The sequence below is a fragment of the Ambystoma mexicanum genome, chromosome 1p (genome assembly GCF_040938575.1).
Source record: "Ambystoma mexicanum isolate Mex_15411 chromosome 1p, UKY_AmexF1_1, whole genome shotgun sequence".
In the NCBI taxonomy this organism is placed as follows: Eukaryota; Metazoa; Chordata; class Amphibia; order Caudata; family Ambystomatidae; genus Ambystoma; species Ambystoma mexicanum.
Window position 1 is genome coordinate 954167259 of NC_090921.1, and position 27790 is coordinate 954195048.

Genomic DNA, 27790 nt, shown 5'->3' on the forward strand with positions numbered 1-27790 from the left:
CTAATCATGGACTGAATGAAGGACTGCTTTTGCAAATTGTCCTCCCTGACTGGAAGATGAATCCAGGCAGTAATGTCTTACGAAGGTATGAATAGACGACCAAGTGGCCGCTGAACAAATATCATTGATTGTGACACCTTTGAAGAGCAGCAGAGGTTGCCATGCCCCTTGTGGAATGTGACTGTAGGCCTTCCGGCGGGTCCTTACTCGCTAACCTGTAGCATTCGCCAATAACCACGATGATCCATCTGGATATGGTTTGTTTAGCAACCACAAGACCCAATTTGGGACCAGTATAGCCAATGAATAATTGATCATCTTGGCGAAATTTAGCCATTCTGGATATATAAAAACGGAGAGCCCTTTTTGGGTCCAGTCTATACAACCTCTCCTCCTTTCCTGGATAAGAAGGTGGATAGGAAGTTGGTAACGCAATTTTTTGTGCCAAATGGAAGTCAGACACTACCTTCGGTAAAAAAGAAAGGCTTTACCTTGAGAATGACCTTGTCTTTATGGAATACCGTATGTGGAGGGGTCCAGGAAAGGGCCTGCAACTCGCTTACCCTGCGGGCTGACGTTATTGCAATAAGCAAAACGGTTTTTAATCTCAAGAGACTTAAAGGGCACAAGTGTAAAGGCTCAAAGGGAGTGCGCGTTAAAAACTTTAACACTAGATTGAGGTCTGATACAGGGACATTGAATGGGACTGGTGGATAAACATTAGTAAGGCCTTTCAAAAATTGAACAATCAGAGGGATCTTAAAATATGGATCATACTCTGAAGAGTGCTTGAAAATGGAACGCACCGCTAAGTAACCCTTCATTGTTCCAATCTGGAGCCCCAGATTTGCCAAAAGTAACTAAAGGAAAGCACTGTAGGTGTGTCACATAGGTATCCACATTCTTATCCCCTGCACCGGTTGCTGATCTTCCAACAGCACAAAGATTTTGTTGCTGGTTTTCTGACCGAAAGCAAAATCTCCATTACATCATCCAGGAGGTCCCAATCTTTGTATCTCAGCCTCCCAGAAACCATGGGTGAAGGTGGAGTGTCTTGACCTCTGGATGACCTTCCTCTTGGAAGAGAAGATCCTCTCTTAGTAGAAAATATATTGGAGGGCAGATGGACATGTCCAGAAGGTCCGGGTACCAAGTCCTCCTGGCCCAACTCGGGGCAATGAGGATCATGGGTTTCCTGAACTTTCTCAACCTCCTGATCATGTGAGGAATGACTGGGACTGGAGGGAACGCGTACAGGAGTGGAAACTCCCAGTCCATCACTACAGCTCCTCTTGGAGGAAATTCCCTTGAGGAAAATAGTTTACACTTCCGGTTGACACTGGTCACGAACAGATCCACTTGAGGGGTCCCCAAAGGGTGAATATCTCTTGAAGGACTTCCTGAGCTAGTTCACACTCGTGGGAAACTGTGCTCTGCCTGCTCAGAGCATCCCCCGCCGTGTTCTGCTCTCCAGCTAGGTGAACTTCCGACAGAGAGATTCCTTCTTGCATTGCCCAGAACCAGAGCTGCATTGCCCATCTGCACAGTGGTAGTGACCCTACGCCTCCTCTCTTGTTGAGGTAGTATATGGCCACTGTATTGTCCGTCATTATCAGGACATTCTTTCCCCGTACAGAGGACAGGAAGGCCTACAGCGCTAGTCTGATTGCCCTCAGTTCCAAAAGATTGATATGTAGTTTGGACTCGGATGGAGACCAACAACCACTGATTGTCATATCGTTGGTGGGGGTTCCCCACCCAGTGAGTGAGGCTTCCGTCACTACCGTTATCTCTGGCCCTGGCTGCCAGAAAGATTCTCCCTTGATAAGGGTGGACTGGGAGGAACCCATTGGAGGAATCTCATTCTGAGGCGAGCCTCTGGCACCAGGAAAATACAGGATGCCATGAGACCGAAAATCGAAGGCCAGAAGATGCTGGGCACTTTGGTAACCATCTGCAGAATGTGATTAGCACTCACCTTGGGTGGTGAGGCTTTCCCAGAGGAAGTATTCAGGACTGCCCCAATAAATTGGAGTCTTTGGGATGGTATCAAGTGAGACGTCTTGTAATTGAGGGAGAAGCCGAGTTTGTGATGAGAGTGGCAGGTTACGCTGAGATGTTCCTGGGCCTGCTCGGGTGAACGAGCCCTGATCAGCCAATCCTCTAGGTAGGGGATGACGTGAATCCCCCCCCTCTCCCGAGACTCTCTGCCACCACCGCCATCAACTTGTTGAAAACCATCGGGTGGCGGTCAGCCCGAATAGGAGAACTCGAAATTGATACCTCCAACTGCAAACCTCTGGTACTTTCTGTGCTTGAGATGGATTGGCACATGAAAGTAAGCATCCTGAAGGTCCAATGATGCCAACCAATCTTGGGGTTGGAGAGCCTGTGGCATCTGAGAAAGGGTAACCATCTTGTACTTGTCCTTCCTGAGGAACTTGTTCAATACAAACCCTTGTTCCTTTCCGCTACCAGTTCATGTTCAATTTCACCTTTCTCTAGCAGGATCAACATTTCTTGCAGGATTTTGAAAGAGTTGCTCCCCGGTGGATGATCCCAAGGTTTTTTTATTTTGTAATTATTTTTTTTTAAAGGAAGGCAGTAACCTTGGGCCTCAGTTTCCACTGCCCAAGCATCTGAAGTAATGACCTGCCATTCGTTAAGATGCTGGGTAAGTCTGCCTCCCACCAGGGTCTTGGGAGTCAAGGCCTCGGACTGGTTTAGAGGCAGCAGAAGCAGCGGCTGAAGGTAAGGCTGCCGCTGCTTGGGCTGATTTAGCACCTCTCCCTCGTCCACCATGAGGGAAATCTTCTCTGACCTCTTTGAATGGCTTGTCCTCTTCTTTCAAACGAGGAGCAGAATTGAAAGGACTTGCCCCTCCAGGAAGATTAGCCCAAATAGGGTTGTTGAGGCTGTCTAATGGCAACGCAAAGGGATTTAGCCGCCGCCTTTGAGGTCTGCAGCTTTTTCAAACTAATCTGCCTTGCTGCCAAACAGCCTTCAGACGTCAAAGGGCATATTGAATAATCTAGCTTGCACATCTGGTACAAACCCAGACTTCAGCAACCACGCAAATCTGCATAACACTGTGCTAGCCGCCATGGATCTGCTGATGCGGTCTGCATTATCCAAACCTGACTGGAGGCATTCACCCATTGCCGCCTCATTATCTTTGATTGCCAGGAAGACGTCCCTTTCCTCTCCTTCCGGGATGTGGTAGGCCGCCATACACAGTCACACAGGGTAAAAGTAAGTCACATTTGTCGAATGCAATGCCATACTACCCGCAGTGAAAATTTTTCTCGGCAGGGAATCCACTCTCATCCCCCTTCAGGAGTGTTGGATGGGTAAGCTGACTGCTTTGTAGATGTAGCAGCCTGAACCACCAAGCCTTCTGGTGTGGGATGCTTAGTGAGATACTCCGAGTCACTGCTGGATGGTCTGTACTTCCTTGCAAAGTTTTTATTTACTGCAGCAGCAGTTTTTGGTGTCTCCCAATTTGCAGAGATTTTTTTCTGTAATGCCATGTGAAAGGGCAAAATTGGGTCCGAGGACCCTGGTCCAAGATGTCTGTCATCTCATCTTGCTCAAAAGATGGAGTGGGCCTACTCCATCCTAAAAAATAAGTTTTCTGTATGAGGAGTCAGTAGGTTCTGGTTTGCCAAACTCTTCTGGCAAGGTATCCAAACCACTGGCTGACTGAAGGTTACATCTCTTAGCCTGAACTCATCAGATATTAGTTTGGCTGGCACTTTAGGGGTGCCAAACTGTAGTACAAAAGGTGGTGAATTGCCATCAGAGGGAGTTTCCTCCTCATATAGGCCCTGGTCCCTGCCCGCCCAGTTGCACTCCTGCACTACCTCCAGCAACCCTTGCACTTGGGTCTGTATCTGTAACCCTACAGTCCACCTACCTGCACTTTTGGACACCTGCTGTCTGCAATTACGCTTGCACCTGCCAGCCACACTTCTGGTTATTGTTTTGATCCCATGTACCGCACTGCCCCCTCCCCTTTCCCCCAGGCACTTTTCCCCTTCCCCCCTGCACAATCTCGATGTCACTTGGCCTAGTAAGATCATGGTCTCTGTCCTCTCTCTGTTCCCCCTTCCTTTCCTCGTCGCGCCTTGAAACACTTGTGTATAGGCGCGTTACAAATAGGCGTGTTACAAATGCCATATCATATATATGGCCGACAGAGGCTTAAAAAAGTCCTTTTTAGGTAAAGGTTTGAAACCTTTTCCTGTACCACTACAGGCTTCGACAATGTCGAAGTAGTCGTCGTCGATGGCTTCAAAATCGGTGCCAATTTAGTCGGTTTCGGCGTCCACTGCTTCGATGCCGATGGGGTTGGTCAGGTTTTTGACGTCATGTGCTTCTTCGACAGAACCCTCGATGGGCTGGGTTCCTGACTCGTCTAAGCCCTCTATGATTTTACGTCGGATTGAGAACTTTCTCGATGCAAAACTGGCTTCAAGCTCGGTTTCTAAGGTTTAGTCTTAGACTTCCCTTTGTCGTCCTTATGCGGAGCAACTGGGGCATGGCTCTTCTGCTTGTCCTTCGAGGGACTTGAGGCCGCATTCTCGAAGATTTGCAGTATTTCACTACGAAATGCGTCCCATTTTGAAGGGGAAATCGGATTTTGTAGGATACCCGATTACCTCTGTAGAGGAATCACTGAAGGTCAAAGGTGACCTATGACACCTCTTCTTGGCCTTCTTCAAAGAAGATGAAGAATGATGCGATCGACTTCTCGATCGAGACCGTTTAGATTTTTTGCATCAGGAACAATCCTTCGACTCATGTGTCTTTTTTTACCTCTTTGAAGGGGACTTCGAAGCTAAGCTCCCCACCGCCAGTTTACCTTTACGCTCCCTGAGAGCCTACTCGGTCATCGCCTGACAGGAGCCAGTCGGAGGTACGGTACCCAGAACCCAAACACCACAGACATACACGGTAAGGGTCGGTGATCGACATCTTCGACCCGCAGTCTTGGCACTTCTTAAAGCCCGACTTGGGCGTCGATAGAGTCGACGAAGAAGAAATGTTTCCAACGAAAATCACTATTTTCACTGAAGCGCGCCGTAATTCTCTCAAAGCGTTAGCTCGGAAAAATTGAACTGTAGCCAACGGGCTCTGGGTGCGCTACTTATACGGATGATGACGTTGAACGGAGGTCCTCGAGGGACATCAACGACACTGCACACAGTGCCCTATGTTTAAGAAAATGTTCCGAAGCAGCTGAAGAGATAATTATCATAAGATGAGGAATACGTGGGAGGACACAATCCATTCGAAATTAACGATTTGACAATGAAAACTGTGAACCATCCATAAAACCTATATGTTTTTTAAAGCAGTCTATGAAATTAACAGTAAGCTGGAGCAGCAAAAAAAAAAAAAGGCCAATAGACCTTTACAAACATAGGTCAAAATAAATGTGCCTTATTACACAGCCCTTTTAATGCCATGTTTCACTGTGCATTCCCAAAATGTAGGCAGCCAAGTAGCATAATGGTTGAAGGTGCTTGGGCAGTAATACTCTGGACAGAACAAAACGTGCATGAAAAAGACACCGGGCCTCAAAATGTGCACTCCCCAATAGTGAGTGAGAATTGGCTCTTGGGGATTAAGAAATGGTGTGCTGTTTTGCGGTGAGGGAATTTGCCCAGCAAGTAGCTGGCAACATAAAACTTGAACCCTGGAGATGTCATGCTATTTTTTTATTGAATGGTATAGTTTCTTACAAACCTTTCCACTCATCCTTTTATTAAATAAATCATTTCCTTCCTTTAAAATACAGCATAATTCAATTCCAAAAACTATTCTTCCAAATGGGGTATTTCTGTTATTTCTTTATGGCTTGTGGCAATTATGGAATTGCATAATTGGATAACTCTGAATGTCAATGCTCTGTCGTCTCCACGTAGAATGTGGGCCCACGCTGTTTTGATTCGCGTTGCACTCTTGTCTGGGGAAGCATCTCACTGAACAAATGTCTTTTCCCTTCAAGAGCCATACACTCCATGATAATATGATGTAAAGTCTCCACTTGATCTTGTTGAAGGCAAAATCTACAATAAGCCAATGTCACTGGCAGCTGCTTAGACTCTATCAATACTTCTCTAGTCGGAAGCAAGTTGAGCACTAGTCGTAAAAAATGATCTCTCATGGCCCGTTCTGGAAATGTTTATAGGTACTGTGGCAATTGGTTCACTGCTCGCACCTCAATTTCACAGTTAAGTGAGAGTTGATATTGTGCTTTTTGATGTGCGAATCCAATCATTTCTTTGCAGTTTAGCTTTCTATGGGCGATTGACGAGCATGTCCACAGTTATGTCTTCATTTTCCATTATTTGGATGCAGGCCCCTTCCACATCTTCAAGACGGTTTGCTTCGACGATATTTTTTTCTGGCGTAGAATTTCAAATTGCCGGAATATCATCTTTTACTAGCGTCTTTCTGCAAAGGCTTATGAGTTTCCAATTCTTTGCTGACTCCATTGATTGCAATGCCAATTCAAAGCGTATACGCGGCACTGGAAATGAGCAGGCAGGGACAATATCTTCTGCCAAACTAGCCCTTTTAGATAGGTCCAAAGATCTTGTGGTGCTTTTAGCATCGTTTCAGAACCATATGTCAAAAAGGCCATTATTTTCTGCCTGCGAGGACCAGCTTCATTGAGAATGTTCCGTATTTGAAGTGGAGGACCCTTCTTTGTCGTGCCAATGAGAAGAGCTTTTTTCTTCAGCTGCTCTACCCATTCCTTTTCGGTTTCAGACTGGTTTAATGAAAGACCCAAGTATTTAATTGTAGTCACTGTTTATATTTTTTTTCCCTTCCAGAAATATTACTGTAGGTTTCTTTTTCGTATTTTGGTGACATGTCAGGGTCATCACTTGTGTTTTTTTCACACTGATCTTAAGTTTGTTCTTTGTAACATAAGATTCTAATCCTTGCATTCTTTTTTGTAAGCCGACTTGGGTTCTGTCAAGAATTACCAAGTCGTCTGCATACATAATGTATGCTAGTTGCCTGTTATTCAGTTTTGGTGGATAAGCAACTATGTTCTTTTGGTTGTCTGCAAAGTCTGATATGAATAAGTTGAATAAGGTTGCCGCCAAGGGGCAACCCTGTTTTAAACCATTCCAAGTTTGGATTTCTGATGATACATACCCATTTTGGTATAGTCTCATTTTTATCGATGTGTTGGTATACATGGCGTTGATCGGTTCTACGATTTCCTTTGGGCACTTCCAGATGTCACTTTTTTCCCAGAGCTTTGTTCTGTTGACCGCGTCGAAAAGCCAATTGTAGGTCAATAAAGGTTGCATGAGTGTGAGGTTGGAAACCCCGGTGCCAGTGGGGTTGGCCGGCAATGGCCAGGAGAAATAGAAAAACCACAAGGAAACTCCAACCAGGAAGTTAAGTCGAGTAATCCTGAGTCACCAAGAACAGTGATTCCCACTAATAAAAACACGAGAAAGGTCAATATATCACTGGTAGGAATTACAAGAAATTTTCCAACAGGGGATGTCAGACCACCGACTACATCTCCCATAATGCCTCTGGATCAGCACAAATATATTCCTTTTAAACTAAAAATGAATAAAAGGGGGTTGCATACCAGGAAAGAAAGGTTCTCTTTTCCCTATAGCCGTGGCAGGAAGAGATACGAGGTGGGCAAAGTCCCGTATGGAAGTTGCACTGTGCCATGATAAAAACACAGAAGCAGAAAAACCAATGCCTCGGGAGGTGGAGAGGGAAAGGGAGGGACTGACTGGGGAAAGGTGGAAGGAATTGCGCACACCTGAAGGTGAAAAGGGTGGAGGGGAGGTGCGGTTAAAAACGGCAACCTGGAACTCATTAGCTCTCCCGATTTTTCCATCTAGGAGCCGAATGCAGGCACAGCGGAGTGGAGCCCGGACGTCAGTGGATTCGAGTGGGCATACTAGGTCAATCTATCCCTGGGACCGAGGAAGCCCCTACAGCCGCACATTCAAACCAGGGATCCGGACAACCAAAGCGAAAACAAAGACGGCAAGTAAAGGGTGCTCTTGGAACTCCTGTGACATTTTACGAGCAGAGCTCTAATTGCGAGAGCACAACGCCGTCTGGGAGGAACGTTCGTGGTTTTGTTTTCTTTATTTTCCTTCTTGGTTCAAACACGGCTCACGAGGAAAAGCCGGCAGAAAAAAGAATGTTCCGTGATATGGCCATTGCAAGTGAAGTGCAGGACTGAAAAGCCTATTTGCCTATTATTTTTCATTATTGGTGGTTTAAGTTTCAAAAGCTGCAATTTCGTTTTGAAAAGCACAGTGCCAGTGAGAAGCCTATTTACTTTGCATTATTTGTCAACGGCAAATTCGGTCGTAAAACCTGAATAAATCCCTTCTTTGATTTAACCTGAATTACTGACTCCTGCCTGCTATTTAACAATGAGTCGTGGTTCTTTCTTTCATTGCTTCCAATTTTTGCATGTTAAATAGGAGCAGCTTAACATTTGTCCCTACGTTCTTTATAAATCCCGTTTGCCTAGGATCACTTCTTCCTGCTGTCTTTGCCCATTCTGTTGATTTTCTTAATAGTAAAGACGCAAACACCTTGCCCAGTGAATCCAGAAGCGTTGTAAGCCGATCGTTTGCAGACTTTTTCTGTATCAGTGTTTAAAAATAGTTACCAGGATGGCTGTTTCCCACGTAATCGGTATGGTTTTATTGATGATCGCAAACAATGCCATGGACAAATCCGTCCATGCTTCAGGATTCTGTCTAAGCTTTCCATTGCTTAGACCGTCAGGGCCGGGGGCACGAAATTAGTTTAGATGTTTAATGTGCTTCAGTAGATCCTCTGGATCCCATCAGAGGTTCCATTTGGAGTTTTTATTGGGTGCTCTTTCTTCCCAGTGGTCATTTCGTTTGGTGTATAGTGAAATAAGTTATCCACTCTACCTCCGGAACATCCAACAGGAATTTCTCTTGCTGTTCAGAATTTTCATTAAGCAAATTCCTCAAGTTTCTGGTATTTTAGTTTTGAAGAGCACTTAGAATGTTTTCAGCGTCATTTTGCATGATATCCGCCTTTAGCATATTATGCAGTTCTTACATTGTTTGAAATTTGACAGTTTTTATGGCATGCATTTGTTCTAACTTCTTAGCTTTCTTTATTTTCTTTCGCAGTTCATTTTTTTGCTGCTATTTGGCCATTATACGTGTGCATATATTTCCTACGCTGTGTTTGGATCTTCTTGCTTGCTAACATGAATGGTCTCAACAGCCATCCGTATTCTAGTTTTTCACTGTTGTGACGGAGCAATAGTTGGAACGTGTTCATTAGTCCGGCAGCTTGTGCTTCAGAAATTGTTAGACGATTAATACCTTTATTCAATTCTTACATCTGCATTTGTATTTTAGTTGTTACAAGTATATTCTTCAACCATTCAATTGATATTTTGTTGTGATCGCCGTTAGTAGATGGTTTATTAGAGAAATGTATAATATCCTCCATAATTTGCTCAGAAGTGTAGATTAAATCCAGAAACGCAGTCGATGTACCTCTTGACCAAGTCGGCATCAGAAGGTTGTCATCTACAAAGCAACTGTTGGTTAGAGTCATCTGCCTTTTCTCAATTTCCTTGCTCCATATTCGGGCACTTCGAGTTAATTTCCTCAATTCAATTTCTGTTCCATCATGGGTAAACAAATGTATGTTCAAGTCGTAGGTCTGTGGATAGGGTTGTATCGAAGAATAAATCGGTATTAGTAGCTGTAGGATTCCAATAAAGGTTTATTATCCCAGTTTTTTCACTTTTATCTTTTTTCTTCCTTGCTTTTTGAACTTTGGATTTGAGATTGGAGTTCGACGATAGTGAGCCGAGTCCAGGGATTAGGGTTTGTCAGCTGTCTAACTTCTGGTACGCCATCTATTTTAATTAGTGTCAGTAAACCGGACGCAAGACGTCCTTTGGACTGCTTGATAGAGGGATTCATGCAAACCACATAACCATCACAAATTGGAGGTTTGTGGAGCCACGTTTCCAGAAGGCAGATTATTTTCTTCCTCTACTGGGGGAATTTATTCTTTTGCGACCGGTTCTAGCTCAATCATTTTCACCCATGACATAGTCAAGGTTAGACATTTGGTGATGCAGTCTTTGATTTGCTGTCGGCAGATTATTTTCCTCCCATTCTTGATTGGCATCGACTTGTTTGTGGGATATCATAGGTTCCTCTTTTTCACATTGTGTACACAGGAAGCCTAGTTTGACGAGTAGATCTGTGCTGTTCTATCAGCCTCGCTAAAATCTGGGGTGTATTGAATTGGATCCAAGCTTGATCAGTTTTTTTCCTCATGACAAAATTCGATCAATTTAATGACCTCTCATTTGATGGTTTTTAACTGTGGAATCACCTGCAGTAATCAGAGAATATTTGTTAAATTTTATATTAAACCATCTTCCTTTGTATTCATCCGTTCTATCTTTATAATTGCAAGTGAGACATAGCATCTGGAGTCAAGAAAGATGGGTAATTTAAGCCAGGAGTCTATTGGGTTTTGAGCCGGATTTGGCGTTTGGTCGGTGTTAAGTTTCATAGCTGCATCTCTTCAATGGTCTTGGAGAGAAACTTCTGATATGGTACTAGAATCCAGCTCTACAGACTCTAGATCATCATCTGTGATATTTTCACATGAAAGCTCACGTTTCATAGTGTACACTGTGACCTTCTTCATATTAGCCAACGACGATCAGAGACAGATCTTTCTCACTTTTGTGCTCATTATTTATATTTTGATTTGTCTCGTCTATATAAACGTACAAATTCCTTAATACATCTTGTTCATCCGATGTTAGAGGTATCGACTGTTCTTTCGGGGATCTATTTGTTTGTTTTTCAGTCGGACCATCTTTTCATGTTGCTCCATTTTTCACGAGTTGGGTAGGGCATTGTTGAATTTCTTAAAAATGCTCTAGACCATCTCTGTGTTCTTTCTCTTCTTTATAGCCAGAGGCCCTTTATTTCACTTGATGGGTATGATCTTTAGGTATATATTGTTTTGAACGTTCTTATGCCACTCAAAAATTGGAAAGGCTCCCGGGCCTTGGAAAGCTGTAATTTGAGTCGCTTTGTCAGGGCGTGCAATCTGATTTACCAATTTCTCAATATGTTTTCTTTTGTTGCTCCATTAACCCTGTTTCCGTATCATTGGGAGGCAAACCTAGCACATTTTGTTTTTCCGCCCCTGCAGTTATGTTGTCGTCTATCGCTCTGCTATCTGAAAGTATTGGTACGGCTCTTGGATGTATAGTACCGCATCAGGGATATTAAATCTGCTGATTAACAGGTTGTAGTTGTAATCCTGGTCTTGTTTCGAGAGCACCGTCACAAGTGCTTCTCCGTTAGGATTTCCAACATTGTTGTAGTCAATTGGGCCTTGTCAGCCCGGTCACTCTAGGCGATGTCAAATAGCCTAAATTGCCATTGGTTGGAAGCTTCTGCTTCCATATAAAGTCTCGATTGAATTTTAGTTACAAATGCTTCAATGAATATGTGTTTGGAATGAATCATCGCTACAAGCGTAGATTGGTCCTTCATTGTTTCTCCGACTGATTCATACAATTTGAGAAATGGGATAAGTGAGTGTGTTGCAGCGGCCATCATTATGTTTTGAAGTTCAACCATGGAGGTCGGGATGGCTTTGCGGGGCTATTCACTATGATAATTGCACTTGCATTTCTCCCTCTTGTCATCTTGTTGTTCTTTTCCCGTAATAGGGCCGACACCCTGGGGGAACGGCCCGTTCAATTCCTATTTTATTTGTGTGATATTATGGTCTGACGACTGTCTAGATGTCATTGCTCCAATCGTTTCTTTATGGGAGCGTTGGAAAGGAGTAGAAGTCATGGCTATGTTTGGTGGAGTCAGCTTTGTTATATTTGTTACACCAAAGATTTCCTCCCGTTTTTCGTGGTTTGCCATAAAATCTTCAATTTCTGTTATATCCAACGAAAGGCGCGCCATGAGTTTATTCTGTGTTGTTATCGGCAGTCTCAAGGTGAGTGTTTGTTTATTTTGTTTGCCGTATTTGGTCTGCCAGCTTAATTTCGCTTGGATTGCTTTGTTTTTTTGAGTCAAACATGAAGTTGTGGGATCGTTGTGTTCCATTAAACACTCCATTTCACAGAGCTTGTTTGCTTCAATTGACGAACGATACATGGAATCTTGTTCATTTGATGTTCGTTGGGGGTCTTTTTGAAGATCTTTAGGGGCAAAGGGGACCTCACAAGGAGAGTGTGCCATGGTCTAGAGTAAATTACTACATTTTACAGACTCATCCCTAAATCACATCAATACTTTTAGTTTTAAGAGGCAAGCCGTCAATGATGTGTGGAGAATCACTCTCGCTTGTTTCAAGGAATAAATCATCCCTTAACTGCTTAGTGTCAGTAGAACATTCGTCTGAGCTTGGGGGTGGGAGACCGTCCCCTATGTGTGTTGCGGACAATTGCTCAACCACCCCCTGGGTCGCCGTGCAAGTTGAGTCAAATCTTGCCGTTTTTGCTTTGTGCTAAAAAGTCAAATCTTGCTGCCCATTGCGAAATTCTCTGCATTTTGCTTGTATACCGTTTCTTCTCTGTAACTTGCCAGCCCAGTGACCTCACCACTCACTTTTGTCCCACACCTACCTGCCTTAGCCCCCCCCAGTATCTCCATCCTCTCCTTGCTTCCACCCAAATGGCACTGTTTCTCCTATCTTTTCCAACTGCTTCTCCATTAACTATCCTTCCCTTCTCACCAAGTATGGTAGGAAGAAGTTCAAAAAGGATATCTTGGACTCTAACCGTGGTCTTCCTATTGCCGACACCTACTCCAATGCTTCCGCCAGACAGACCCTCACCGACATCCTCTTCGTCGTTCCTTCGCCAGATCTATGGACTCCTTGTATGGTCTCTGTGCTCTGCCCCATCTCCTCCTCTCCCATTAATGGTGGCACTCGCTGGGAAGTTCTCATGGCTTCCTTCGACTCCTCTAAAGTCATCATTAATGTCTACCTAAATGGCACTGTCATGGTCCAGGGCCCTCAGGCCAATCTCCTCCTCTTTGATAGGCGCTTCCCTCGCCTCATCAATTTCCTCTCATCTCCTGCTGTCCCCTCCTCTCACCCCCTTGGCTACCTTGCCCTCTGTCCTCCTCCTACTTGGCCCCTCCTAGGGCTCTTTCTCCTCCGCAGGGCGTACCTCTGATCTGTACCCCTCCCCGGAAGGTCTTTAAGGCTGGCAACCTTCTTCATATTGCCACTCTCAACTCTCACTCTGCTGTCAAACACTCCTGACATCTGCCACCTCCTTTAAGAACTAGACCTTAATGTCCTTGGTCTCACTGAGACATGGTTCACGGCCAGCTCTGTCACAAGCTTTGACACTCTCCTCCCTGATGGCTACAAGATCCTCTCAGCACCCAGATCCTCCCAGTCCGGTGGGGGTGTAGCCCTGATTTTTCCAGAGTGGATTCCTGCCTCCATCATTCCCACTCAGACCTACTCCTCCTTTGAATGCCTTGTCTGTAGGCTTCTCTCTCGCCTACCCAGTTTCTTACTGTGGTTACCATCTACCGGCCTCCTGGTCAAATCACCCAATTTCTCTCTGAGTGGGCAGACCTCTCCTCCTCCCTCCTGGCCTCTACCACTCAACACCTCCTCCTCGGTGACCTCAATATACATTTAGACTCTCCTTGCTCCTCCTCTGTACTCTTACGTGACCTCTGCGACTCCCTCTCCCTGTCCATCCTCCCCTCTGGCCCGACTCACTCTGCAGGGCACACACTCGATGTCTTGATCTCCTCTGACCTCCCCCTCTCCATCCCTTTGACCACTCCTCTCTCCTGAAGTGATCACTCCCTCCTCTCCTCTCATCTCATCTCTCCCTCTCTTCCCCCCAAGCCAAGCCTACCCCAACACTGCCACCTACCTTCTCAGACATCCGGCCCATGAAGCGTGTGTCAGTTGAGGCTTTTGCCGCCACTTCCCCCCCCCTCCACCTCTGGCTGTCTCACATCCTGACACATCCCTGTCTCTGCTCTACTCCACAATTTCTGATACGCTTGATACCCTTGCCCCTGTCATGAGGATTCGTTTGAAGTCCAAAGCCAAGTGCAATTCCTGGTATGACTCTGACCTAGCTACACTTAAACGTAAGTGTAGGGCGGCTCAGAGGAAATGGAGGACTTCCTGTTCCTCCTCTGACAAACTCGCCTGTCGCCTGCTACAAAGGCAATACGGACTCTGTCCTCACCAAGAAGAGAGTCCACATTCAAGCTTGTGTCTCTGCGGCATCTAACAACTCGGCCGAACTCTTTAAAATTTGCAAAGAGCTGGCCAACCCTGCTGCAGTCTCTACCCCTCCTGTTGCCTCCCAGGCTCTTTGCAATGCCCTTGCCTCTCACTTCATTTAAAAAACCCAGGACATCTTCACCCCTCCTCTCCCCTCTCCATTTGTGCTTGTTGACCCTCCTTTAGCCACCCCCCCACCATCCTTCTCGTCCTTTCCTCTTTTCTCCCGACAAGGTCGCTAGACAAGTCTGATCTATGAAAGCCTCGTCAAAACAGGTTCATCCCTGTTCCTCTAAAACCATCAAGGACCACATTGACACCCTCGCTCCGGCCGTTGCTGATTTTTGCAACCACTCCTTTGCCTCGGGATCCTTCCCCTACCCTCCCCTCCCCTCTGAATCACTCCTTTGTGCATCCTCTTCTCAAGAAACCCACAACTGATCCTTCTTGTCCAGCTTACTATTGCCCAATTTCCATTACTCCCTTTCTGTGCAAACTCCCGGAAACGTTGGCCATCGCTCAGCTTAATCTTCATTCCAATTCTTTTGGCTGTCTCCATGACCACCAGTCTGGCTTCAGAGCTGCCAGAAGTACAGAAACTGCTCTCCTGAACATCCGTGAAGATCTGCTCTCCAACCTTGACTCCAACATTCCCCCTGTCCTCATCCTCCTCAATCTCTCTTCTGCCTTCGACACGGTCAACCATACCATCCTTCTCAACCGTCTCAGAGAAAACCTGGGTATCACTGATCAGGCTCTGGCCTGGCTGACCTCTTTCCTCTCAGATCGACACTCCCGGGTCCAACTTGGGTCCTTCCTTTCATCTATCTTCCTCTTTACCTGTGGTGCTCCCCAGGGGTCTAGCCTCATGCCCTGGCTTTTCAACCAATACCTGGCGACTCTCGCCCACTGCATTTGCCACTTTCTGCCCAAAATTCCAGTGCTACGCTGACGACACAACTAATTTTCAGGCTGCCTCTGCCACCTCCTCTCCCCCTCTCATCTCGGATTGCCTAACTGCCATTCAAGATTGGTGTGCCGCCAATGATCTTTGTCTGAATGCCAGCAAGATGGAGATCCTCCTCATCAGCACACCTTCACCATCCTTCCCCCCCCCCCCCCCCCCCCGACTCTCTGGCCGGCCTCCCTTGGCCCTCCTCCTACCCCTACCTGCGAGGCGAAGAACCTCGGGGTCATCTCTGACTCCACCCTTTCCTTGTCCGCCCACATCTCTGAGGTCTCTAAAAAGTCAAATTTCCTACTGCACCTCCTCAGAGGCACTCTGCCTTTCCTCTCCTTCCCCCAGAAGCTCATGGTATCCCAAGCTCTGGTCCTCGCTAGCTTGGACTATTGTAACAGCATCTTTCTAAATCTACCTGCCTCTACTCTCCGTCCCCTATGCAACTAATCCAGAACAGGACTGCAAGACTTGTCCTTGGCCTCAAGCCCTGGGATCGTATCTCTACAGCTCCGAAATCTCTCCATTGGCTCCCAGTGGATGCAAGGATTAAATTGAAAACCCTCTGCATTGTCCACAAGGCTTTCTGGGGCCTGGGTCCAAAATACCTAAGCTATCCCTCCGCAAATACCTCCCCTCTCAAGCTCTTCGCTCCTCTACCTCCAACTCGCTCAGGGTCAGTCGTTTTTCAAAGAAACGAGCTGGGGGTAGATCTGCCTTCGGCTGGGGCCTCCCTCTGGAACAGACTCCCTGCCACTCTAAAACCTGAGGAGCACCATCTCTGGTTCCGGAAGCACCTCAAGACCTTCCTTTTCTTCTGCCTTCACTCCCCCTCTCCCCTGCTGATCTGTTCTCCCTTGGCACCGTGCACCTGTGTACCCTCTGTCCTCCGGGCCCAGGTACCTGCTCACCCTGCCACGCTCCCGCACTGCCTCCGGGCCACCCCTTGCACTGGGGTCTGTATCTGTACCCATACAGCCCCCCCCTTTTTCTTCCTGCACTTATCAGACCTACCATGTCTGCTGCCTTAAACCTAGCACTTGCAAATTGCTGGCTGCACTACCACTGTTTGTTGCCTTTATTATTTATGTATTGTTATTTATCTGTTTCTCCTATGCTTCGCACTTTCCACTTCTCCCCCTTCCATGCACTTTTCCCCTCCCCCTGTCCCATGCACTTGTGCGTTCTCAATGTCACTGGGCCTAGTAAGATCACTGTTTTGTTCTCCCCTGTTCCCCTCCCTTGCCTTGTCGCGCTCTGAAACACTTGTGTACGAGCACAATAGAAATAAAATGTCAATATCAATTATCAAAGGGATGAGTACTCACCAAAGGATCCAGTTGCCGTTCTCGGATCATCGATGTTTTGGTCCGCCACTGCTTACATTGAGACAGGGGCGGCTCAACTAGCGGAGGAGGAGCAGGAGAGCGTCCATTATCGAAGCTGTTTTGGCGCGCACTCGGTTGGAGGCGACCATCCCCTCAAAAGGCGCTTGCGTGTATCATATAGCGTGGCTGAAGTGCCAACGCCACTCTGCAGCCTCCACCCAGACTCCACCAGACTCTGTTGACTCCGCGCCCTTCTGCGAGTCAGCTGGGTTTTTATGCAAAGGCTCTGCCTTGAGTGTTGTAGAAACAAAGAGCATACTGGAAATTGGATACAAGGTAGCAAAAGTTACGCACTCCAAGAAAACACTGTAGGCTTCACACAGACCCTACCAGACTCTGACTCCGATGTCATGCTATGTATACTTTAAAGTGCAAACTGTCACCACCAAGGGATGGTGCGTTGTTGCTAAAAACACAACCAGTGCCTTGTGAGGGTAAGATTTATAGCAAGAGGTGGTGGGTTTTTGAATTAGTTCCTTAAAAGGATGTAATGGTCGATAAGACTTAGTTCTATATTAAGTGTGTTCAACAACTTGCAGCAACCACAGAGAAAGCATGGCTGCCCATCATTGGTTTCTTAAAGGAGGGTGGAGGGAGTGTTCATTAAAAGGCTCGTTTTAATAGAGTGAAGGGTACTACTGGGAGCGTATGGCACACATTTGTCAAATAATCTTGGGTCCTAGGTTATGTCAAGCCTTATGAATAATAGACACTTTTAAAATAAATACTGGCCTCGCTCAGCCACACATGAAGATCATACAGGTCGGGGAAAACCTTTTTAAAACTAGCGCTTACAAATCGTCAGCAAGGTGGGGCACTATGCAGCCTCATCTAAGCAGTATGCATTTGGGCAGTGCAGCAAAGTCCAAGTGGCAAAACACTGAAGCAATACCTGCTTGAATTCTACCAGCAACACCGTAAGCCAGGATGAAGAATTTGCACTCTCCACTAGCCATTGGATAGCGATTGACTTTTGGCGATTAAGAAATGTTGTGATATATGCATGCAGGAAATTGAGGTGGAGAATGAATTTTGTATTACTCGATAGTAGCTTGCATATTGAAATTTTGCACCCTCCCGTAGGTCATAAAATTAACATACACAATCTGGACTCCCAAGTTTCAAACTGGTTATGTGGGTATCGGGCAGACACCAATTTATACTAAGAACACATCAACAAGAGGCACTTGGTCCACATGCCCTACCAACAAAACCTTAGCTTTTGTGGTGATCTTCCACGAGGAGCTTGTAGTCCAACTTTCTGTTTAGATCAAACAGGTACAAAATCTCTCCAAAGTGTTCTTAGAGTTATACTTCACTTTAAAGCTGAGCATTGTCAGCATAATTGTATACAACAATACCAAAAGGTCTCTATGAATGTCACCAGTGGGGCCATCTATATTTTAGCTTTAGATTAAAATAGATGGGTCTGAGCCCTTCGGTCCACATCTACCATGATTGAGACTTAAATGGCGAGATTTGAACATGCCGCAGACTATGGATCTTGAAAAAGAAAATTTAGCCATTTTAGGGCAGCACTATCAACTTCAATAGTCTGAAATTAAGAGGTCAGGATGGTGTGGTTGATGGGGTTGGAGGTCACAAAAAGATCCAGGAGTCAAAGGTTCTGCAGCCACTTCTCTCCTGAAGTCATTCAAGTTGGCTATATCACTGCCTCTGTGCTGTGAAGGCGAAGGAAAATCAAGTGCCTTCCCTTCTCTCTGTAAGATTGCATTTGCATACTCAGCATTTTATCCAATATCTTTTCCAATAAAAAAAGGTTAGAGATAGTATAATAAAATGCCATTTCATTAGGATCAGCCTGGAAGTCTTTTTCAAGATTGGTATAACAGCTAGAATGAAACAAGGGTATATTATGCGGAGGAACCCCAGATACCACTTACTGCTGGCAATAAATTGTTTAAGGGGACAAAACACTAATATTGTCCTTTGAGTGACATGGACAAGGCCATATATAGTTTACTCCAAGTCATCAAAGGATGAGATACAGCCCATCTAGTCTAAATCTGTACATAGATTTCCCTAATCTTCTAAGAGGAGAACTGGGCAATGTTATCACAGGAATGTTATGTTATGTTGACGTGGATGGTTTGTATTCTGTTCCTCCACAACTTTGTTTCCACCTCAAAAGGGGCTTCAACTGGGTTGAAAGCAACATGCAGATCATTACACCACCAGATGCACTCATTCCATCTGGCTGAGGCTGCCTGCAAAGGTCAGGGGACCTACAAAAAGCATCCATGATAGATCTATGGGCTGCTCTGGTGACCTCTAACCCAAACACTGCCTGAAAGGTCTTTCCACCTCCATCAACCGCTCCTACTCTTAGCAAGCACTTCTCCCAGCTTTCCCAAAGACCGGTCTCCATTTTAACTATTATTGGGAGGCACTGGTCTCAGATCCCCTGACCGGACTCCTGGAGCTAAAAGCGGCAGACATCTTTAGGTGACTTTGCCCAGTCTTATAGTTTAGTAGCTCTTATGGGCATCTTCAGTTAAGGGCGATCAGGTAAAGTGCAATCTCCCAGCCTTCTTCCCTCAGCCTCTTGCCAATGAGCCTTTGCTTTGCTGTATCCTGCTACTTGTCTGTAAGTACACATTGGTGCTTCTTCTCAGTCTCATCTGTGCTATGCAATTCTCATGTTAATACTTTCTTTCCCTCCTACTTCTCTCTGCACTCTCCTTTGTCAGAACCATCTCAACTCTTGTCCCATACCTGAAATCTCTTCTCCTAAACAGCACCTCACGCTCCACTACTCTCTCCATTCATAAAACCTACTCCATTCCAAGCTTTCATTACTGTTCCTCTTCTTGCATATATCCCTAGCACCTCTCTATTGCTCAGACTCAACGTTGCTATGCTTCTACATCTTTGTATTGCTTTGTGGAATGCATAGTATGTCTGCAATAAAACCTCCTTTACCTCCGACTTCTTCAATTCTCATTCTCTTTCTCTTGACCTCATTAACTTTACTGAAACCTGGATCTCTCCCTCAGATTATGCAACCCTTACTGCCCAACTGCCAATCAGGACCCTGCCTACACCTTCACCCACTCACCCAACCGTACTGGCAGGTGTGGTGGTGTACGACTGTTTTCATCTTCCAAACTTCCCATCTCACCTACACTCCTATCGCCAGCCTATTCTCCCTCTTTCGAACACACCATCATCACAATCACTGCCCCCTACAGCATATATATTATCTCTTTCCATCAGCCACCTGGTCCAGGAGGTCAATTCTTTGGCCACATCTACCAACTACTTGACTCTCTCCCTCCCAATCACCACCTCATGGTCTTTGGGGATGTTCACCTACCCTCTCACTGCTGCTCTATCCACCGACACAAACTCTTCTCCTTAACCACTCACTATCCATTGTGAACTCTCTGACCAGCTATTCAAATGGAAACCATATTCTGATCCCAACTCTCCAACTCCAATGCTCCTTCTCCCCCTGATCACTATTGTCGTTGCCCCAACCTCCACTCTGCTTCATCCTCACTCTCTCAATCTAATAATACTGTTACAAGTTTCCCTCATCCAAATCCCCAACTGCCTACGACCTCTCCCACTCCCTCCTATGCTGACCTGCATCCTGGGGGAAAAAAAACAATGCAGAAAAAGCTTTGCACTTGGCAAAGGTCAAGACACGCCTCAGATTTACAACTCTACCTCATTGCTCTTCAAAACGACTCCTCTGATAAATGTGTTTTTTCTCTCTCTCTCTCTCTCTCTCTCTCTCAAAATGTCTACCATTCGCAGTACCCTCGCTACTTACCTCCGATTCCCTCCTCCTGCTCACTTTTCTACACCATTCCTATCCTCCGGCTACAATTCTCTTTCCTTTGAACCCCCACCAACCCTGATGAGACTCTTGCCATACTCGTCATGGATAGCTAACCCTTCTTGTGCCCCCACCGTCCCCGCATATTGTGAAGCACATAGTTCTCAGAGCTGCTTCACATCTTACTTCCCTATTCAACTCCTCTTTTGATAAGGCTACTTTTCTCTCATCCTATAAGTCAGCTACTGTCATCCCTCTCCTTAAGAAACTTGGTCATGATCCTAACTGTCCTGCCAACTTTCGTCATGTCTCTATACAGCCACACTATTCCAAAATCCTTGAGCGAGTAGTATTCAAATGACTCACTGAGTTTCTTGATACTCGCAACCTCCGGGACCCTCTTCAATCTGGCTGCCGACCACTGCATTCTACCAAGACAGCTCTCCTCAATGTCAGCAACTTCACCTCTTCTCCACATCATGCAAACTGTTCATCTATTCCTACTTTTCTGTCCTCTCTGCTGCCTTCAATTCTGCTGACAATTCTGACATTCTCTCTACATTATCTCTCTGTGGCATCAGAGATAATAAAAGCCCTTGCTTGAGTGTCTGCACACCTTGTCCCTTAACACTTTCAGGTGTCCTGCAAGAGCCTTGCCTCCCCACTCACCCCCCTTACTGTTGGAGTTTCCCCAAGGGTCTGTTCTTGATCCACTTCTCTTCACGCTCTATACTTCAGCTCTTGGCACCCTAATCTCCTCTTACAGGTTTTCTGAGCAACTCTTCGCTGATGGCACTCATATCTTCTTCTCCACCTTTACCTCCTTATGCGACAAACTTGTCAGAATTGTAAAAATGTCTCTGCCATGAAATAACAGATGGCATCTCACTCGCGCATGCACAATGTCACTAAGATTGAAGTTCTCCACTTCCTAGCCAAGCAGACACTCTTCCTCCCCCCCGTCTTCTCTCCTTCAAACCATCTCACAACTTCTCGCTTTTCATCTCCAAATCTGCTATTGCAGCCAGAATCAACCTCCTCAATATCAGAAAAATCTATCATATTCTTCCTTTCAATACTGCTAAACAGCTAATCTCCTACCTAGTCCTTTCTAAATCGGACTACTGTTCTAGTTTCCGCTATCGCCTTCCCAACTATGCTTTTTCACCTTTGGACAAAGTCCTCAATGTCATAGTCCGCGCACTTTTCAACCTTTCTCACTTTATTTGTAACTGCTCTACCCGTCACCCATCCTAACCGTAAGGCTCCATTCCCTGCCCTGGTGAATGGATGAGTAACAGTACAGTAAAGTCCCGGAGAGCAGCCACAATATCTCGCGGGACAGCAGAAGACATGCAACACCCAATGAGCGGGATTTGAAGCGCCCTCAAATCCCTGGGGCAGCCGAAAAGAACATACCCTAACTAGGCAGGCAGAGACGAAGCAGGCAGGAGGCAAAGCGGCCCAGGGCACAGTGACACGCAGAAGGGGGAAACACGGGCGGCCCACAGGTGACGCCCGTGAGGTGCCTGTGTAGAGTGCCCTCCCGCCCCCCAACAGTGCTGGAGGCTGGCACAATTGTGTAACTGTTGATACTGCTCACTTACTCTTGAGATAAGTCTGGCTGCTCAGCCATCGCTACCACTTTACTGTGTAGTACAGGCTTGTACCAAAGGTGAATTTGTACTATCACTTGTAGTCTTACTTGTGTGTGGTGTTCCCAAAGGGTACTGCATATAATTCTGCCTAACAATATGGTCTTCAAGACACATCACTCGCCCCATTGTCAAGAACCCATGTACTCCGTTCTGTTATCAAGGTTACATTTTGTACGTGTTTTTTGTGCGAGAAATGCATTGCTTTCCTGTAATTTCTATAAATAAAATTAACCAGATTAAATATAGTTAGCTAGCAGTGAGACCAGGGCTACAAACTAAAGCAATGTTTGAAGATCTAATGTTTAGTGACAACATAACTATCTCTACCGGAGTGACATTTCATTATAAGACTCCATCACCCTCTCAAAACAGAGGCCTATTTTATAATGCTGCTGTATCAAGCAGACTATTGCTGTATTTTTAGGTCTGGCTGAAGTCTACACTAAATGGAGCCTTATTTGTATCCTTGATATGTGGGGTGGGGGAGGCTTCTGAATTAAGTGAATAAGAGTCTTGTGAAACGTAATCCTGTTGCAGTATTTGTATTGGTGGTGGCTGGTGGCGGCGGCTGATCTTAGAAGGCATAGTTATTAAGTGCGATGAAGTGCGGTTTTGTATAGGTATTCCAACTTTTTTTCTCTACAATATGAGACTAATGCATTCTGGGACATGTAGTTCTAAAGCAAAGTGTACTCTGGGGCTGGTGTCCAACATGTCAGTTTACATACTGTTTGAGAGAACGCTTTCTGAGATATGTAGTCCAGTGGCATAATTTGCACATGGTAGGGAAATCATGTGAGGGCCCTTACACTGAGTGAGGAAACATTCCTGTGGTGCCATCTGTAAAGAGAGGGGTGTAATTCATTCTGCTATGTATGGTACTGTCCTTATCAGAACTGAGGCAGAGGTACATTCTGAATTACTTCGATGCACTGTTCTACTGAAGAGTGAAATGTGGGACATGTATTGCTGTAAAGTATTGCTCCATAACGCGGTAGAGTTTATTCTACAACATATTCAGGCTTCTTCACTGAATGAGTACAGCAAATCATGGTAAATTTAGTCCTGTGGTGCAAGCTATGGCATTTGTTCGGGTTAGCTAGGTCCATGATCGCAAACATTGAAGGTTCTTGTAGCACGTGAGGCTATACCGAATAAACAAGGCTACATTTTGCATAGGGGCTGCACCTGGATATATACGATGGCACTCTCATAAAGAAGAGATCTGTTCAGTGGTGGCTCCACCTTATGGAACCATCTCCCATTAACATTCATCAAGCCGCTTCATTAAGACTTGGTCATTTAAATAAGCACAATCTTCCCTTCTAGACTTTACCTTTACAGGCATCATCTTGCCCCGCTCTTCACCCTTCTTCAGCTTTGTTGCTGCCTCGTGATCTCGACTAGAAATGTATTTTGTGGGGCAAGATATACAGGAAAATATGCATAAACAGGACTGTCCAAAAACTGGGAACCAAATCCAATTATCTATAGGCCCAATCGGATCATAAAGAGTGGCCTTCAAATAAGAATACCTGAATGGGTACAGCAGCCTTGCCTCCGTGCTCGACATTTAAAATTATTTTGGCATTGTATCAACTTTCCAACTCTCTATTAAATTCAGCTGAAATGGGTGCTAGCCAAACCTGAACACCGGCTTGCACTCCATTAACTGACAACTACCAATCCAATGACCCAATTCCACAGAGAACCACAAAAATGATGGTGTGGGATAATCTGATGCATGCTATGGATACACATGACGTGGCAGTAATATTCCTGATCAGACTAATAGATAAAATGAAGACTAGAGACAAATACTGGACATATTCTGATGTGAAGAAAAGACACTAAGAAATGCAATAGGCTGCTGCAGTTGTTACACTGGCATATGTATTACTTTGACAAACGATTCTGGAAATCAGCTTGCAAAAGGCTATGGAAAAATAATGCAGTACACTTACATTGCTACAGCAAAATTCTCTTCTTCAAAATGTTCCATGATTACTGTACCATTACTCATGCAAACAAAATCCTAAAACACAAACATAAAAAGTTAATTTAAAAAAAAAAGAAAAAAAAAAAAAAAGGTTACTTTTTGCATGCCTTTCTTGAATTTAAAGAACACAACCTAGGTTTATAAAGGCACAAACTCATATTTGCTCAGCTACAAAAATGTTGCCCATTTCGTTTAATACACATCAGAAAAAAAAGAGAACATGATTTATCACATCACCTGCATCGCCACACTCGGGAGCACCCATAAATAATCAGAGCAGAAAAATCCCCAAATTAAAAGTGTCTCTCCCCCACTGTAAGTATAAAAAGTGATTATGTACAGCTAGAATACTGTTTAAAGCAAAGTGACCTCACTCTTTGGCCGCTCTAAACTACCCACATCAATTTAAAGTAAAGTAGGGCTACATTTTCTTGAATACTGAAAAAGCTATACTTGACATTTGGTACCAAGGCACCCATAAAGAATCTCTTGAGAAAATAGACTGAACTCCGATGTTATTCACAAGTTTAAGATATTGAAGACATGTCACCACTGTGGCCAATGCGCAGCACTACAACGTGACTTTTTGAGGCCCAGGAGGTTCACGTCACCGTTTTTTTTTTTTGCTTTCAATTCCAACAGCCAGGCAACTGACAGTGGTGGTCTGGAGTAAGATTTGGCTACGGAAAGTGACATGGGTGGCCTCAGGGGCTGCTGTTCGAACGGCACGAGGATCCGGTCACCAGAAATCTGTGTTTGGCTATTGTAGGGCTCCTGGACTGAAAGCAGAAAGGCAAGGTAAAATGGTGCCCAACTGTAATCATTTTTGTCAAAATAGTGTAGCACTAAAAAAAAAAAACACACCCATTTAAAGGAGAATCAGCATAGCTTTAAACTCAGAGTAGGAATACTTCTGTAAAGGCACATACAATTCTCAGCAATACGTATTTTGTCTGTCTATATTATATATATTTTACAGGGTTGGGGATAGCGACCCTGTGGTTATGGTTAAGTTGGCTTTCCATAGGATGAACACTTTTTCAGCAGCTTATAACTGGCACCTATCGACGAATCAGCACGAAGCTTTGCAAAATTAAATACATATCCTACTTAATCTTTTTTGTACAAAGTTTGGTGTGGTTTCGTCAAGGGGGGCCAGGGGTTTGGGGGAGAAGAGGTCAAAGTTGTATGGAGGACCAACGTTTACAAAATCTAGACAGCTATAGTCAGAACCGCTGGACAGATTTGCAACAAACTTGCGGGCGGAGCAGCAGTCTGGTACCGAAAATCTTCAGTGTCTGCGGACGTAGCTAGACCAATCAGGGAGTGGCGTAACATCCACAGACATCACATAAAACGCGCTCATTGGTCAACTGAAAATGTGAGGTGCAGCAAAACCTCTGAAATGGAAGCCATGTTTGATGCACGAACTGCGCCCAGAGTTGCCGAACATCACGGTGAGAAAATATTCAAAAAAACAACTCTACACTTGTCTTACAAATGAAACCACCTCTGGGGGAGGAGAAGGATGTCCAAAGGGCAAAATGATGTCTTTTCTTTTCCGATGTCCACAAAACATCTCAGATGTTCAGGGACATTGATGTGATGTTCGCAAACTTGACAAATGTTTGGGAACATTCATGCGTATGGATTATATATAGTTATGGTTCAGATACTTTCTCCATAGGAAGAGACTTGTTTGGGTGGCATATGACAAACTTTCCCAAAGAAATATATAGAAACTTTTTGGAAAGTTTGATGCGGTTTTATTAGGGGATGCAAAGTTAGAGGGGTCCCAAAACTAAATTTCATATTGGCTTGAATGGTAACGAAAATTCTGTCACACCTGCAGCCCAAATCCCTGGACAGATTTCACCAAACTTGCACTAGGAGCTTCGGTCAGATCCCAAAAGCATGCTTTGCCAATTGGTTGTTAATCTGTCCAGTGTTTTATTATTCCAAAAGTGCCAAAACGTAGGTACAAAATAATAGATATATAAAACTTTAATGCCTGGGGAATGGCCACTGGCCATGGCCAGTGCCTGCCCCGGACAATCTGGCCACAGGCCATTCCCCATGGACCGGCTATGAGATTAAAGTGGGCACTAGGCCTGCCCTGGCCTGCGGTAGCGCCAAGTGTCTATTCGGAGATGCTTAGCAGAGCCTGCAACATGACTGAAGCTCATGCCACGGGCCATAGCCACAAGCCATGTACACTGGCTAACTGTCCAATTATGGGGGTATAGTAACCACTGGGCCAGGCTACAGGCCATTGCAAAGGTTTACTGGAGTCGATTTGTGGGACAGACAACATAGCAATCTCAAGGCCCATGAAGTGTGGCCAGTGGCCACAAGTCATGGACAGTGGCCCACAGTCCACCAATTGTAGTATAACGGCCACTGGCCCAGGCTGCAGGCAAGACCCAATCTCTACTGTGTGTTGTTTCTCGGGACGGTAACCTCTCTAAAGCCCATGCCCTAGGATTTGGGTTAAAGTGGGAACAGCATTAGGCCGGTCCTGTGGCAATGCGCAATGCCTAAGCCCTAAAGATTGTAGTCCCATATGGCCAAACATAAAAATGTTATCTGTCTGGGGCCTGCTTATTGTTCAATGTATGTGAACCATGAGCTCAGGCTAAACCCTAAGGAAACTAACTCAAGGACATTCTGCAAGGTGAAGGCCTACATACACCTTCAAAGTACAAATGTGATGTTTTCAATGCAGTAACTGCAGGTCAAGTACTCTGCATAAAACGTTTACTGACACTAAACTAAATTAGTACCCGGTGGGGGGGGTGGAGGGGCCTCCAAGCCAATGGGGAGTCTCAGAACGCAGGCGTTACCAGACGATAATCCCGCTGCCCTGAGCCTCCTCAGGGCTGGCAGCTGCCATCTACCCTCGCCGTAGAATGAGGTTAGAGTTTTCACCGCTCCCACCTCCCCCCTTCCCTCCCTCCCTCCCCCCATACTTACCTGCTTTTCAAGAGCAGACCAGCTGGAAACACTTCAGTGTCCAGCACATCAGCTCCTGATCCGCGACAGGCCACCATGGAAAGGAAGAAGGGACTACATGTAGTCCCTTCTTCTTTTCCAGGGTGGCCATTTTGTTTGTTTACTTTTTATACTGTTTTCAATGGCCGCCATGGAAAGGGAAAACTTGTTTTCCCTTCTCCGGCGGCCATTGTTGTAACTTTTTTTTTTTCTTTTGCGAAACACCGGAACGTTTCGGAACAGGAAATGAATGCTTTTAGTACCCCGGCATTACCACTTCAGGTAATGCCCCGGGGCCCATAGATTGGGCTTATTGCTTAAATATCTTCTTAGGATATTTGATGTCCTCAGTGAGGTCAGAGGATGCCATTTGTGGGGTCATCTTTGACGTCATGGGTGTTACTCTGAGCAGCGAAAGGTAGGGACGCAAGTTATGGTTGCATAGCTTACCATCATTTCGGATTTCTTTGGTTTTTCAATTTTGTGCCGAAATCATAATGTCCCTTTCACAACGTTTTTTCTCTTTAACAAAGATATACGACATGGCTGCTTTTTTCAGAAAACACCCTTCCCCGTTTCGTTCCTTCTCTCCCACCACGTTTTTACAGTTGCTGTATTCTTGGACTCATTTAATGCTCACATCAGAAACAGGAGGAAGGGGCC

General features: G+C 45.3%; 1 protein-coding gene across 3 annotated transcripts in view; it reads right to left on the reverse strand.

Annotated features, from left to right (window-relative positions):
- ARL2BP (ARF like GTPase 2 binding protein) overlaps nt 1–27790 on the reverse strand; it is a 412008-nt gene that overhangs the window by 298654 nt on the left and 85564 nt on the right. For all 3 annotated transcript variants that reach the window (XM_069653370.1, XM_069653353.1, XM_069653360.1), the window contains one exon: nt 24102–24172. In XM_069653370.1, the coding sequence (XP_069509471.1) occupies nt 24102–24160 (59 nt within the window). In that variant the 5' untranslated portion in view covers nt 24161–24172. The remainder of the gene's footprint in view (nt 1–24101; nt 24173–27790) is intronic.